This window comes from Hylobates moloch, unplaced genomic scaffold (genome assembly GCF_009828535.3).
Source record: "Hylobates moloch isolate HMO894 unplaced genomic scaffold, HMol_V3 SCAFFOLD_12, whole genome shotgun sequence".
Lineage (NCBI taxonomy): Eukaryota > Metazoa > Chordata > Mammalia > Primates > Hylobatidae > Hylobates > Hylobates moloch.
In genome coordinates this window covers 36,439,382-36,454,145 of record NW_026652287.1, presented here as the reverse complement: position 1 = coordinate 36,454,145, position 14,764 = coordinate 36,439,382, and the positions used below count along the sequence as shown (strand labels likewise).

The following is a 14,764-nucleotide window of genomic DNA, read 5'->3' as shown; positions in this document are numbered from 1 at the left end:
CATTTTGCGGGGCGGCCCCGTGAGGGACGCACGTTCAGCGGGGCTCTCACGTGACCCGGGCGCGCCGCGGCCGTCCGCTCAGACCCGGCGAGAGGCGGCGGCGGGAGCGGCGGTGATGGACGGGTCCGGTGAGCAGCCCAGAGGCGGGGGTGAGGCGGAAGGCAGACGGGCGGGAGGAGGGCGAGGCCCCTCGCCGGCCGGTCCCAGGATCCTTCCTACCGGCCTGGGGCTGTGCGATCTCCAAGCACTGAGGAGCAGAAACTCCCGGATCGGGCGCTGCCAGCCTCCAGCCCCCTCCGTCCTCGGAGGTTCCTGGCTCTCTGATCCCCGTGCCCCGATCCCTGCCTCTCTGGCGCTCTCGGACCCCCGAGAACCAGGGTATCTCGGAAGCCAAGCCCCCGGGCAGGCCCGGGCTTGTCGCCCGCACCACTTCCTGCCTCTGGCACTGGTGGGAGGGGCGGGTCTCGCCTCTGCCCCCTCAGGCCGGGGGTCTGGATGCATTTAGCGTTCCCCTAGCCTCTTTCCCCGGGGAGAATGTAGGATACAGGCCCAGCCTCCTGGCCTTTCTCCATCAGGGAGTCAGTTGTCTGGGCCCCCCGTCACTTTATCTGCTAGGGTCCCAGAAGTCCAGGGTCCCCAGCTCTGTCCTCCCTCAGGGGCCGTGAGCCTCCACAGTCTCCTGATCCCCTAGAACCCAAGAGTCCAGGCACCTCTTCCCTTCCTTTCTCCTCTAGGGCCCACCAGCTCTGAGCAGATCATGAAGACAGGGGCCCTTTTGCTTCAGGGGTGAGTTTGAGGTCTGATTATTGTGGCACAGATTTGAGGAGTGACACCCCCTTCTGATTCTGCACCCTCACTCCATCCCCACTCTAGTTTCATCCAGGATCGAGCAGGGCGAATGGGGGGGGAGGCACCCGAGCTGACCCTGGACCCGGTGCCTCAGGATGCGTCCACCAAGAAGCTGAGCGAGTGTCTCAAGCGCATCGGGGACGAACTGGACAGTAACATGGAGCTGCAGAGGTGTGGGCCCCTGGGGACCCAGAAGTCCAGCCACTGGGCTCCTTCAGAACACAGGACTCTCAGCCCCGCATTCTCCTCCTCCCCTAAGAACTAGGAGTCTGGGCCCCACAACTCAGCGGAAGCATTCCGGACTCCCAGCCCTCCTCTCCGCCAGGATCTTAAAACCCTCCTTCAGGGAGTCATTTTTCCCACCTTCCTAAATGTCTGTTTTGTCCCCTTCCCTTGCCCCGCGTTGGCCTGTTGCTTTTCATTTCAGCCTGGCTTGGGCCTCAGTCTCCTTATCTTTAGTGTACAGTGATGCGGGAATTTCCACTATCAGCCTGATGCCCGCTCCCTGGCACTGGTTCTCCTCTCTCCTGCAGGATGATTGCTGCCGTGGACACAGACTCCCCCCGAGAGGTCTTTTTCCGAGTGGCAGCTGAAATGTTTTCTGACGGCAACTTCAACTGGGGCCGGGTTGTCGCCCTTTTCTACTTTGCCAGCAAACTGGTGCTCAAGGTGGGCAGCTGCAGGGCGGTGAGCCCAGGGATGCTCCCCCTCAGACCTGTGAGGACCTGGGGATTGTGGTATCAACCTCCTGCAGTGGCCCAGTGACCACAGAGGGCATGGAGAGAGATGGCTGTGCACTGGGTGTCTGCTCCTTCTTTTATTCATTCAACAAGCATTTATTTACTGGATCTGCTATGTGCCAGGTCTGTACCTGGCACCTGGGACACAGCACCGTACAAAGCAGGCTACATCCCTGCTCTCAGAGAGTTCACGTGCAGGGGCGAAGTAAAGTGGGCAGTGTGATTTAGCAGAGTGGTCAGGAAAGACTTCTTTTTTTTTTTTTTAGATAGAGGTTTTGCTCTTGTTGCCCAGGCTGGAGTGCAATGGCACGATCTTGGTTCACTGCAACCTCTGCCTCCCAGGTTCAAGCGATTCTCCTGCCTCAGCTTCCTGAGTATCTGGGATTACAGGTGTGCACCATTATCCCTGGCTTTTTTTTTTTGTATTTTTAGTAGAGACGGGGTTTCACCATGTTGGTCAGGCTGGTCTTGAACTCCTGACCTCAAGTGATCCACCCGCCTTGGCCTCCCAAAGTGCTGGGATTACAGGCATGAGCCACTGCAACCAGCCAGGAAAGACTTCTAAGAGCAGGTGACATCTAAGAGAGGGTGACATTAAAGCCAAAGTTGGAATGATAAGAAGGATACAGTGATCTATAGTGATCAGGGGGATGAGGCATCTGGTGGAGGGAACAGCAAGTGCAAAGGCCCTGAGGTAGGACCAAGCCTCATCTTTTGACGGTAGGGAGGAGGCCAGTGCTGTTGGAACAGTGAGCTGGGGAGAGGGTGGGAAAGGAGGGCACAGTTGGGCAAGGGCAGATTGTGTGGAGTTTTTTGGGCTGCTGGAAACACTTTTTTTTTTTTTTTTTGAGACAGAGTCTCACCTTGTTGCCCAGGCTGGAGTGCAATGGCGCCATCTCAGCTCACTGCAACCTCCGCCTCCCAGGTTCAAGTGAGCTAAAGCACTCCCAAGTAGCTAGAATTATAGGCACGCACCACCACGCCTGGCTAATTTTTGTATTTTTAGTAGAGACGGGGTTTCGCTGTGTTGGCCAGGCTGGTCTCAAACTCCTGGCCTCGAGTGATCTGCCCACCTTGGCCTCCCAAAGTGCTGGGATTACAGGCATGAGCCACCGCACCCAGCCTGGAAAGACTTTAACTTTACTCTGAGTGTGATGGGAGTGACTGGCTGGTTTTAAATACGGAAGTGACGGGACCTGATTTATAAATTTAAGAGATTATTCTAGCAAGTATAGATGCCCCTTGACTTGCAATGGTGTTACATCCTAGTAATCCCATCATAAATTGAAAACAACATAAGTTGGGCCGGGCGCGGTGGCTCACGCTTGTAATCCCAGCACTTTGGGAGGCCGAGGCGGGCGGATCACGAGGTCAGGAGATCGAGACCACGGTGAAACCCCGTCTCTACCAAAAATACAAAAAATTAGCCGGGTGTGGTGGCGGGCGCCTGTAGTCCCAGCTACTCGGAGAGGCTGAGGCGGGAGAATGGCGTGAACCCGGGAGGCGGAGGTTGCAGTGAGCCGAGATCGCGCCACTGCACTCCAGCCTGGGCGACAGAGCAAGCCTCCGTCTCAAAAAAAAAAAAAAAAAAAAAAAAAAAAACATAAGTTGAAAATGCATTCAATGCCCTGATAAACCCATAGTAAGGTCAAAATTGTAAGTCGAACCATCATAAGTTGGGGACTGTCTATATAGCAAAATGTTAATTGTAAAATCTAATTGTAGGTGGCGGCTATATGGCTTTTAACTGTGAAATTCTTTTAACTTTTCTTTATGAAGATTCTCTTAAGAAAATATGGTGGGGGTGGTGGTGAAATGATCCTGGCTGTTGGCCAAAAGAGATCATGGGGCACAAGGGCAGAAGCAAGGAGCCTGGAGAGGTGGCACCTGTCATAGTCTTGCTGAAAGATGACAAGCCCTGGTGGTAGCAGCAGAGGTGTTGGGGGGGGGATTTATTTTTTTAAGAGGTGGGGTCTTGCTCTGTTGGCCAGGCTGGAGTGCAGTAGTGATCATAGCTCACTGCAGCCTCAAACTGCAGGGCTCAAGCAGTTCTCTCACCTTAGTCTCCAGAGTAGTTGGGACTACAGGAGCATGCCACCACACTAACTGTTGCATTAGCCTTTTTCTATAGAGATGGGGTCTTGCTATGTTGTCCAGTCTGGTCTCCAACAGGAAGGGATATTTGTTTTTGGAAGACTTTTTTTCTTTTGAGACAGGGTCTTGCTCTGTTACCAAGGCTGGAGTGCAGTGGCATGACCTTGGCTCACTGCAGTCTCCACCTCCTGGGTTCAAGCAATTCTACCTCAGCCTCCTGAGAAGCTGGGATTAGAGGCGCTCCCCACCACATCAGCTAATGGGAGGGATATTTCTTTCTTTTTTTTTTTTCTGAGATGGAGTGTCTCTCGGTTGCACCCAGGCTGGAGTGCAGTGGCACAATCTGAGCTCACTGCAACCTCCACCTCCTGGGTTCAGGGGATTCTCCTGCCTCAGCCTCCAGAGTAGCTTGGGATTACAGGCGTCCGCCACCACACCCAGCTAATTTTTGTATTTTTAGTAGAGATGGGGTTTCACCATGTTGGCCAGGCTGGTCTCGAACTCCTTACCTCAGGTGATCCGCCTGCCTCAGCCTCCCAAAGTGCTGGAATTACAGGTGTGAGCCACCGTGCTTGGCCGAGAGGGATATTTTTTGATGTGTGTTCAAGATTGAGTTGATGGGGCTTGAACGTCAGAGGTGAGGGGAATAGCAGTGCAGGTGATGGTGAGGCCACCTACAGAGTGGGGATGACAGAATAGAAGTGGCCAGATAAAGGCTGCAGGAGATGGGAGAGCAGGTTGGGGTCCACGGGCAGGGGTTGGTCTTCTCTGGTCCAGAAAAGTCCTCTCTGGCCGGGCGCAGTGGCTCACGCTTGTAATCCCAGCACTTTGGGAGGCTGAGGCGAGTGGATCACGAGGTGAGGAGATCTAGACCATCCTGGCTAACACGGTGAAACCCCGTCTCTACTAAAAATACAAAAAATTAGCCGGGTGTGGTGGTGGGCACCAGTAGTCCCAGCTACTTGGGAGGCTGAGGCAGGAGAATGGCATGAACTGGGAGGCGGAGCTTGCAGTGAGTTGAGACTGCGCCAGTGCACTCCAGCCTGGGCGACAGAGCGAGACTCTGTCTCAAAAAGAAAGAAAAGTCCTCGCTGGGGAAGTGACATTTGCCCTGAGAGCTGAAGGGTAAGAATTTGCTTGGTCGAGGCCTGTTTAGGTGGAAACAGGAGCACATGAAGAGGTCCCCAGGCAGGAAGAATTTGATGGAAATTTAAAAAATTAAAAAAAAAAAATGGGGCCGGGTGTGGTGGCTCACACCTGTAATCCTGGCACTTTGGGAGGCTGAGGCATGCGGATCACCTAAGGTCAGGAGTTTGAGACCAGCCTGACCAACATGGTGAAACCTTGTCTGTACTAAAAATACAAAAAAAAAAAATAGCCCAGTGTGGTGGCGGGTGCCTGTAAGACCAGCTGCTTGGGAGGCTCAGGCAGGAGAATCACTTAAATTGGGGAGGCAGAGGTTGCAATGAGCTGAGACTGCGCTATTGTACTCCAGCCTGGGCAACAAGAGCAAAACTCCGTCTCAAAAAAAAAAAAAAAAATTAGCCAGGCATGTTGGCAGGCACCTGTAATCCCAGCTCCTTGGGAGGCTGAGGCAGGAGAATTGCTTGAACCCGGAAGGCAGAGCTTTCAGAGCCGAGATTGCGCCACTGCACTCCATCCTGGGTGACAGAGCAAGACTCCATCTTAAAAAAAAAAAAAAAAAAAAATGGAAGCAGCTCAGCGAGGCACAAAACAGGAAGTGGAAAGGTGGAGTGAGGTCAGGCCAGAGCCTGCACACAGGCATTGTGGGCTGCACTGTGCCTTCGGGTCTTCATCCTGAGGGTACTGGGGAGCCACAGAAGGCTCAGGGGTGGGGCAGTTGAGAGTAACATTATCTTGTTTACAATTTTGTTTTATTTATTTATTTATTTTTTGAGACGGATTCTTGCTCTGTTGTCCAGGCTGGAGTGAAGTGGTGTGATCTGGGCTCACTGCAACCTCTGCCTCCTGGGTTCAAGCGATTCACCTGCCTCAGCATCCCAAGGAGCTGGGATTACAGGTGCCTGCCACCACACCCAGCTAATTTTTGTATTTATTTATTTATTTTGAGATGGAGTTTTGCTCTTGTTGCCCAGGCTGGAGTGCAATGGCGCAACCTCGGCTCACTGTAACCTCCGCCTCCCGGGTTCAAGCAATTCTCCTGCCTCAGCCTCCCAAGTAGCTGGGATTACAGGCATGCACCACCACGCCCGGCTAATTTTGTATTTTTAGTAGAGATAGCGTTACTCCATGTTGGTCAGGCTGGTCTTGAACTCCCTACCTCAAGTGATCCGCCTGCCTTGGCCTCTCAAAGTGCTGGGATTACAGGCATGGACTGCCGCACCTGGCCATGTTTACAACTTTTGAAGCTGACTTCAATTGTGGGTGGCAGAAATCTTTGAGGGGAGGCAAAGAATTGAGAAAGGAGGCTTGGGGCCACTATCTCCAAGCAGTGGGGACAAGGTTCAGTTCCTAATGCCCACTCCACTCCCCACAGGCCCTGTGCACCAAGGTGCCCGAACTGATCAGAACCATCATGGGCTGGACATTGGACTTCCTCCGGGAGCGGCTGTTGGGCTGGATCCAAGACCAGGGTGGTTGGGTGAGACTCCTCAAGCCTCCTCACCCCAACCACTGCACCCTCACCACCGCCCCTGCCCCACCGTCCCTGCCCCCCCGCCACTCCTCTGGGACCCTGGGCCTTCTGGAGCAGGTCACAGTGGTGCCCTCTCCCCATTGTAGGATCATCAGATGTGGTTTATAATGCGTTTCCTTACGTGTCTGATCAATCCCTGATTCATCTACCCTGCTGACCTCCCAGTGACCCCTGACCTCACTGTGACCTTGACTTGATTAGTGCCTTCTGCCCTCCCTGGAGCCTCCATTGCCTCTGGAATTGCTCAAATTCATTGATGACCCTCTGACCCCAACTCTCCTTTTTTTTTTTTCCACTGAGAAGGGGGTTCTCGCTATGTTGCCCAGGTTGGTCTCGAACTCCTGGCCTCAAGTGATCCTCCCGCCTCAGCCTCTCAAAGTGCTGGGATTACAGGTGTGAGCCACCATGCCTGGCCTGAGTCCAGCTCTTTAATGCCCATTCATCTTAGTCCCCTGCCCACAATCCTCCCTTCTGACCTCCTCCCTCCCTGATCCCGCCTCTGCCTGCCCAGGGGCTGCCCCTGGCCGAGTCGCTGAAGCGACTGATGTCCCTGTCTCCAGGACGGCCTCCTCTCCTACTTTGGGACGCCCACGTGGCAGACTGTGACCATCGTTGTGGCTGGAGTACTCACCGCCTCACTCACCATCTGGAAGAAGATGGGCTGAGGCCCCCAGCTGCCTTGGACTGTGTTTTTTCTCCATAAATTATGGCATTTTTCTGGGAGGGGTGGGGATTGGGGGACATGGGCATTTTTCTTACTTTTGTAATTATTGGGGGGGTGGGGAAGAGTGGTCTTGAGGGGGTAATAAACCTTCGTGACACACTTCGGCATCTAAGTCACTGGGCCTCTGCCCCGTTCCCCGGCACATCAGGAGAGCAGGCCCTGCCCACCGCCCCATGCCAGGCCCGCCGTCTGCTGGCCTAGAGATACCTGCTTGGGCCACTCAGGGACGTGGGGCTCTCTGCAGTCACTTGACATCTTTTTCTGGGGTGCCCTTTGGGGTCTATGGGTTATGGATGAGTTGGTCTCAGGCCTGCCCTGCAGGAGCTCACGGGAAAGGAAAAGGGAGCTCAAGGGAAAGGAGGGTGATTGGTGGCACATCTGTCGCAGCCCATGATGATCTGTGCAGGACAAAGGCAGCGGCCTGTGTGGCCTGAGCAGGCCTGTGGGTAGGGGGAAGAACAGCACAGTGGCTGCAGAGCAAGCCTCCAGGGCCCGGGGACCGGAGCCTGGAGTGTCACACATGGGACCTCAGAAGGCCATACCTTTACTGAGCTGGAGAATGGGAGTGGGGGGAGGAGGGATGGGAGTGGGGGGAGGAGGGATGGGAGTGGGGGAGGAGGGATGGGAGTGGGGGGAGGAGGGATGGGAGTGGGGGGAGGAGGGATGGGAGGAGCAAAGGAGCAGGAAGGGCTCTGAAGCCTGGTGGTGACGTCGCTGGAGGGTGAGGCTGAGGACACAAGGGCGAGGGCCCACGGGAGAGGCCTCCTGAGCTGGGCTGAGGACAGAGAGGAAGGGACCTGGCTGGGGACTGAGAGGCTGGAGGGCAGGGCAGAGGAGGAGGAACCTGGTCTGGCCCTACAGCTGGGTGGGGCCCCCCTGGAGAGGAACTGCCGGAAGAAGGTGCTGAGCTCAGAGGCCCAGTGACCTTAGACACAGGCGGAGCGAAGACAAGGGGGCTAGAGGATGTGGGTTCTCAGTCACAGGGTCTCTGGCACCCCCTCTCTCTGGCTCTGTCGTCCCCCTCTGGGTCTTTACCCGCTCCCATCTCTGGATCTCTGTCCCTACTTCTCTCTCTGGGTCTTTGCTTTCCGAGTCTCTGTTGCCACCCACCTTTGGCCCTCTTTCTCTGGGCCTCTTTCCACCCCCAGCACCCAGACCTCTGGCCCCCTGTCTCTGGGTCTCTGTCCTCCCTCTCTCTCTCTGGATCTCTGGCCCCCCATCTCTCTCTGGGTCTGTCCCCCCACCCTGAGTTTCTGTCCCCCTCTCGCTGAGTCTCTGTCCTCCTCTCTCTGGCTGTCACCCTCTTCTGGATCTCTGTACCTCCCCTCTCTCTGGGTCTCTTTCCCTCTCCCCGGTCTCTGTCCCCCGCCCCCGGGTCCCTGTCCCCCCCCCCGGTCTCTGTCCTCCCCCCAGTCTCTGTCCCCTTCTGAGTCCCTGTCCCCCCTCTCTCTGGGTCTCTGTCACCCTCTCTCTGGGTCTCTGTCACCCTCTCTCTGGGTCTCTGTCCCCCCTTCTCTGGGTCTCTGTCCCCCCTTCTCTGGATCTGTCCCCACCTCTCTCTGGATCTGTCCCCACCTCTCTCTGGATCTCTGTCCCCCACTCTGGATCTGTCCCCCCGCTCTGGATTTCTATCCCCCACTGGGTCCCTCTGGGTTTCTATCCCCCCCATCCCTGGGTCTCTGTACCTCTCTGCCTCTGTCCCCCCACCTCTGTCCCCCTCTCTCTAGATCTGTCCCCCTCTCAGGGTCTCTGTACCCCTCTCTCGGGATCTCTGTACCCCTCTGTCTCTCGGTCTGTTTTCCCCTCTCTCTGGGTCTCTGTGCCCCCGCCCAGGTCTCTGTCCCCCTCTCTCTCAGGGTCTCTGAGTCTGTTTTTCTCTGGGCCTCTGTCTCCCCACCCCACGTTCTCTATGGTCTTCAGATCCTGTCTCTCTCAGCCCCTCCTCTCCCTCCACCTATGGGCCCCAAGGCCCCTCTTGGCCGACTAAAGGTCTCTGGGCTGAGGTATGACATTTGGTAAATGAGTAACTCGGGCCCCACAGTCAACGGGGTGCTTTGGGCAGCTGCCCCTCCTCCATGGACTCTTCCCAGAGACCCCAAGTCAGGGGGGAGAGAGGAGCAGAGGATCAATGAGTGTACGCTGAGCCACCACCCAGAGCGAGGGGACAATATGGCCACAGGCAGGATCCCAGGAAAAAAACAAATTATGGGAACCAAAAAGACCGAGACAAAGCACACAGCCCGCCTCCAACAAGGGGGACCTTGGGGGAGGGGCCCGATTTGGGTCTGAGCCTGGTCTAGTTCTGAGGGTCCCACCAAAAAAGTCGGGGAGTGCCAAGGGGATGAGGTCAGCGAGCGGCCCCACCCCCATCCGTCCCCGCGGGGGCCCCTTCCCGCGCTGAGCTCAGCATGACTCAGCAGTCGCTGCCTGCAACAAGGACCCCAGATACCGGCCTGGCGGGGCATCTGCAGATCCCCTCGGTCAGGGGCTGCCCTGCCTGGGCTGTTCGGAGCAGCTCCTCTGTAGGGCAGGGCCTGACCTCACCCCACACCCCAGTGGCTTCAGCTCCCTGCCCAGCGCACGGGCTGCCTCCATCAGGGCACCTAAGTAGGGTCAAGGTTTGCGCCGACTCCGTCTCCCAGAAATCAACATGGACCAGGCCCACTTAAAAAATATGCATTAGTCGAAAACACACGTCTCGTCCATAGGTCCCCAGACTCTGTCCACAACGCAGGGCTTCTCTGTGGGCCTGAAAGAGCACATCTCAGGCAAGACACGAGGGCAACTTCAGAGACACTGTTCAGGGCCACGGAGAATTCTCGAAGTCTGTGAGTTGCCTCCAAAACAGCCTCCAGGAAATGCAATCCCAGAGACACCGCAAAGCTGGAAACAGACTTTTCATTCCTCCCCATTTCCACTCCCAGAAAAAGCCTGGGCCCCTGAAAGAGCTCCAAGGTATCCCCCAAGTCCCAGCCAATCTTTGGAGGGTTCCAGAGGGCTGTCCAGGGTTCCAGAAGTCACCCTACCTCATACAACGCTCCTCCTGGGCTTCCCGCAATGGGTGAACCCTACGGCTCCAGAACGACTGCCCTTTCCAACTTGCAGAGCACCTCAAGAACCTAAAGATCTCCCGGGGGAGGGCTCCAAAATATAGAGAGTTTGCATAGTGAACTACCACCTCTGCAAATCCCAGGACTCCAGTCCCCGCACCACTCCGTCTCCCAGAGATCTCCAGGGGTCCAGAAATAACACCTCACAGCCTTCCAAGCTTCCCAAGGATCCGGAGACTTCTTACCTCGCAGCGCAAACCTCAGGCAACTACAGGTCCTCCCTGCACCTCTGAGGTGCCCCTCCCCCCACTCGAGGTTCCAGAAAAATCCATGCCCTCGGAAACCCCAGAATCTTACTTTCCCGAGGCACCCCCCAGGAGCCCAGGGTCACCAGTTCACAGGGCTCTTAGTGCTCCCATAAAACTCTAGCCTCCCAGAGGGACCCCAGCCCCCACCCTCCCGTCCACGAAACCCTCCAGTCCCAGAATCAGCCCCAGGGCCCCAACCCCCCCAAGCCCCCATTTCACAACACGCTGGTGCTACAAGCGCGTGACTTCCCCTTGCTTTGGGGCAGGGGGCTGAGACTCCTATGTGCTCCGGATTGGTCAGGCACGGCCTTCGGTCCCGCCTCCTGCCACCGCAGATTGGCCGATAGCCCGCCCCTAGCGCCCCGCCTCCGAGGGCCAGCGCACTATAAAAGAAGCCGCCCTAGCCACGTCTCCTCGCAGTTCGGCGGTCTGCGGGTCTGTCTCTTGCTTCAACAGTGTTTGGACGGAACAGATCCGGGGACTCTCTTCCAGCCTCCGACCGCCCTCCGATTTCCTCTCCACTTGCAACCTCCAGGACCATCTTCTCGGCCATCTCCTGCTTCTGGGACCTGCCAGCACCGTTTTTGTCGTTAGCTCCTTCTTGCCGACCAACCATGAGCTCCCAGATTCGTCAGAATTATTCCACCGACGTGGAGGCAGCCGTCAACAGCCTGGTCAATTTGTACCTGCAGGCCTCCTACACCTACCTCTCTCTGGTGAGTCCCCAGGACGCCCCTGGCCCTAATTTCCTCCAGCTGCGCACCTCCGGCCTTCACTGCACGCGCCGGCCTTCTTGGTGCGGTCGGGTAAACAGAGGGCGGAGTCCGCCTTGGCCTCGCCTCCCTATAACCATTGTTGCCTCCATCTCTTCCCGTAGGGCTTCTATTTCGACCGCGATGATGTGGCTCTGGAAGGCGTGAGCCACTTCTTCCGCGAATTGGCTGAGGAGAAGCGCGAGGGCTACGAGCGTCTCCTGAAGATGCAAAACCAGCGTGGAGGCCGCGCTCTCTTCCAGGACATCAAGGTAACTAGTGTGTGGGTAATGGACTACATCTCCCAGCAGGCCGTGCGCGCGAGGAGCCTTGATTTGAGGGCTTAGATGTCGCGTGGGCTTCTGGGAGATTGAGTTCGGTCTTGTGAGCCCTCTTTAATGGCTGGAAATAGAGGCGCACCTCGTGCAGTGCCCCCAAGACGCGGCAGTCCCCACCGCTGCATGGTCTTAGGGACGTGTAGCTGGAAGAGCTAGGACAGGGTGCGGAGAGTGATAAATACAAGCTGTCACATGTCTTTGTGGCCTGGGCCTCTAACCCCCAACGACTCTTGGGAAATGTAGGTTTAGTTCTATGTGCCGAGTGTGTGTATTCTGAGCCATTTGTCCCTTCTATATAGAAGCCAGCTGAAGATGAGTGGGGTAAAACCCCAGACGCCATGAAAGCTGCCATGGCCCTGGAGAAAAAGCTGAACCAGGCCCTTCTGGATCTTCATGCCCTGGGTTCTGCCCGCACGGACCCCCATGTACGTACCCCCTGCATCCATGGCTACCCAACCATACCCCTCAAGCCTCTGCTCCCTTTGGGCAAATATCCTTCAGAGCCTCGTTTCACACCTGTCACTTTTTTTTTTTTTTTTTTTTTTTTTTTGAGACGGAGTCTCGCTCTGTCGCCCAGGCTGGAGTGCAGTGGCGCAATCTCGGCTCACTGCAAGCTCCGCCTCCCGGGTTCAAGCCATTCTCCTGCCTCAGCCTCTCCGAGTAGCTGGGACTACAGGCGCCCGCCACCACGCCCGGCTAATTTTTTGTATTTTTAGTAGAGACAGGGTTTCACCGTGGTCTCGATCTCCTGACCTCGTGATCCGCCCGCCTCGGCCTCCCAAAGTGCTGGGATTACAAGCGTGAGCCACTGCGCCCGGCCACACCTGTCACATTTTAATCTGCAACTGGCTGCTCTCTGTCCCTCTTTTCCAGGGATTGAGTTTCTAATTTCTCTCTCTTCTCTCTCAGCTCTGTGACTTCCTGGAGACTCACTTCCTAGATGAGGAAGTGAAGCTCATCAAGAAGATGGGTGACCACCTGACCAACCTCCACAGGCTGGGTGGCCCGGAGGCTGGGCTGGGCGAGTATCTCTTCGAAAGGCTTACTCTCAAGCACGACTAAGAGCCTTCTGAGCCCAGCGACTTCTGAAGGGCCCCTTGCAAAGTAATAGGGCTTCTGCCTAAGCCTCTCCCTCCAGCCAATAGGCAGCTTTCTTAACTACCCTAACAAGCTTTGGACCAAATGGAAATAAAGCTTTTTGATGCAGCTGGTGGTTTTGTGTGTGGTGTGGAAGATGAGGTGGGATTTGTTCTCATGAAGCTTCTGGCTGGGTTGGGATGCCAGTGAAAGAGGAGTTGGCCCCATCTCCCATTTTCTTACCTGTCCTAAGACAAGAAGCTATCTGGGTAGTGTTGAACCTGAGGGTTCTCTGCTTACCTGGCTGTTAACTGTCCCTCCCAGATGGTAGAGATAGACTCCAGGGAGTTGAATTAAGACCTAGGTTGGTACCTAGAAACAGATCTGTTAGGTCTCAGCCAGAAACAGCCCTATTTAACGAGTGATTATAGGGCCAGGTGGGCCGGTCACCTGATGTCAGGAGTTTGAGACCAGCCTGAGCAACATGAAGAAACCCCGTCTCTACTAAAATACAAAATTAGCCTGGTGTGGTGGCTCATACCTGTAATCCCAGCTAGTCAGGAGGTTGAGGTAGGAGACTCGCCTGAACCTGGGAGGCGGAGGTTGCGGTGGGCTGAGATCGCGTCATTGCACTCCAGCCTGGGCAAAAAGAGCGGAAACTCCCGTCTGCCTCACGAAGGCACGTCTGCCTCACGGAGGTTGCGGTGAGCTGAGATCGTGGCACTGTGCTCCAGCCTGGGCAACAGAGTAAGACTGTCTCAAAAAAAGAAAAGCCTCAATTCTGGGAGGCAGTGGAATTATGAGGCTCTGTATATGGGCACATTGACGCTATTGCTATGCACCTTGCATGGCAACCAGGAGGCTCACTGAGGTCTTTGCTCCAGAGTTTAGAGATTACGGCCCAAGCTTCAGTAATCCCAATGTGGGTGCACACTGAGAGGAACTGGCAAGTGGAGCTGAGCAGCCAGGAACATGTGATGCCCAAGCAATGCTGGACAAGGGGTTTAGGGTTCATCATAGAAATGGGATGTGAAACTTTGGGCCGGATTCTCCAAATGGGAACTGAAGAAGCTTAAAACAGGCCTTAAAAAGCACTTGCTGGGTCCAAGCTGCAAAACTGCTGTGTCAGCTCTGACTCCTCCCCTTCTCCTTCCCCTGGGGCTGGGGCAGGGTGGTTCAAGCCTGTAATCCCAGCACTTTGGGAGGCCAAGGCAGGAGGATCACTTGAGCCCAGGAGTTTGAGACCAGCCTAGGCAACATAGGGAGACCCCCACTCTCTAAAAGAAAAGAATAAATTTAACCAGGTGCGGTGGCAAGTACCTATAGTCCCCATTACTTGTGAGGCTGAGGCGAGAGGATCACTTGAGCCTGGGAGGTTGAGGCTGCAGTGAGCTGTGATTGCTCCATTGCACTCCAGTCTAGGATTCAGAGGGAGACCTGTATCAAAAAAAGAAGTGGCTGGGCACGGTGGCTCACACCTGTAATCCCAGCACTTTGGGAGGCCGAGGCAGGCAGATCACCTGAGTTTAAGAGTTTGGAGACCAGCCTTGCCAACAACGTGAAACTCCGCCTCGACTAAAAATACAAAAATTAGCCCAGTGTAGTGGCGTGCTCCTGTAGTCTCAGCTACTCAGGGGGCTAAGGCAGGAGAATTGCTTAAACCCAGGAGGCGGAGGTTACAGTGGGCCGAGATGAGATTTCTCTCCACTGCACTCCAGGCTGGAAGCAAGGCGAGACTCTTCTCTTAAAAAAAAAAAAAAAAAACCATCCTGGCCAACATGGTGAAACCCTGTCTAGTCGGGTGGTGGGGGACCTGTAATCCAGTTTTGAAGGCTGAGGCAGGAGATTCATTGGACTGGAGGCGAGTTTGCGTGCCGAGAAAAAAAAAGCTACACGTGGTTCACAGCTGTCCTATAGATCTTCCTCCCAGTCACATAGCCCCTTTATGCCAAAGATGTCTTAAGCCAAATTTTTGCCACTTGCAAATCAAGTCCCAAGTAAGCAATCAGAGATACCTTCCATGAATGACACTGGAATTTTAGAACAGCAAAATCCAAGTCTCTCTAGAATAGGAGGATGAGCTCAGACCAGGGAAGGGGTGGCACTGGGGGGACGTCAGAGCCAGGCCCACCAAGTGTTCATGTCTGACCACTCC

At 55.5% G+C, this 14,764-nt stretch overlaps 2 protein-coding genes across 5 annotated transcripts; both read left to right on the top strand.

Annotated features, from left to right (window-relative positions):
* On the top strand, positions 1–7,183 carry BAX (BCL2 associated X, apoptosis regulator). Of its 4 annotated transcripts, none has more exons than XM_058425691.1 (6): positions 9–128; positions 735–786; positions 874–1,020; positions 1,383–1,518; positions 6,202–6,306; positions 6,872–7,176. In XM_058425691.1, the coding sequence occupies exons 1-6, from the start codon at positions 116–118 to the stop codon at positions 7,061–7,063; spliced, it is 645 nt and encodes a 214-aa protein (XP_058281674.1). In that variant the 5' UTR covers positions 9–115; the 3' UTR covers positions 7,064–7,176. The 4 variants fall into 4 exon arrangements, with proteins under 4 accessions (XP_058281675.1, XP_058281674.1, XP_032025127.1 ...); XM_032169236.2 differs by having other exon boundaries at positions 44–149; positions 6,872–7,183; XM_032169233.2 differs by having other exon boundaries at positions 57–149; positions 6,921–7,183.
* Positions 7,184–10,817: 3,634 nt separating this feature from the next.
* On the top strand, positions 10,818–12,738 carry FTL (ferritin light chain). Its single transcript, XM_032169237.2, has 4 exons — positions 10,818–11,158; positions 11,320–11,466; positions 11,832–11,957; positions 12,442–12,738. Exons 1-4 carry the CDS (start codon positions 11,057–11,059, stop codon positions 12,592–12,594), a joined length of 528 nt encoding a protein of 175 aa, XP_032025128.1. The 5' UTR covers positions 10,818–11,056; the 3' UTR covers positions 12,595–12,738.
* Positions 12,739–14,764: the final 2,026 nt, after the last annotated feature.

What these genes read in the sequence shown, in the direction of transcription:
- BAX (XM_032169236.2), top strand. Translation starts at nt 116, where the DNA reads ATGGACGGGTCCGGTGAGCAGCCCAGAGGCGGGG. An exon ending in GGGGCCCTTTTGCTTCAGGG is followed by an intron (nt 787 to 873) that starts GTGAGTTTGAGG and finishes TCCCCACTCTAG; the next exon opens with TTTCATCCAGGATCGAGCAG. An exon ending in CCAGCAAACTGGTGCTCAAG is followed by an intron (nt 1,519 to 6,201) that starts GTGGGCAGCTGC and finishes CACTCCCCACAG; the next exon opens with GCCCTGTGCACCAAGGTGCC.
- FTL (XM_032169237.2), top strand. Translation starts at nt 11,057, where the DNA reads ATGAGCTCCCAGATTCGTCAGAATTATTCCACCGACGTGGAGGCAGCC. An exon ending in CCTACACCTACCTCTCTCTG is followed by an intron (nt 11,159 to 11,319) that starts GTGAGTCCCCAG and finishes CTCTTCCCGTAG; the next exon opens with GGCTTCTATTTCGACCGCGA. An exon ending in CTGCCCGCACGGACCCCCAT is followed by an intron (nt 11,958 to 12,441) that starts GTACGTACCCCC and finishes CTTCTCTCTCAG; the next exon opens with CTCTGTGACTTCCTGGAGAC.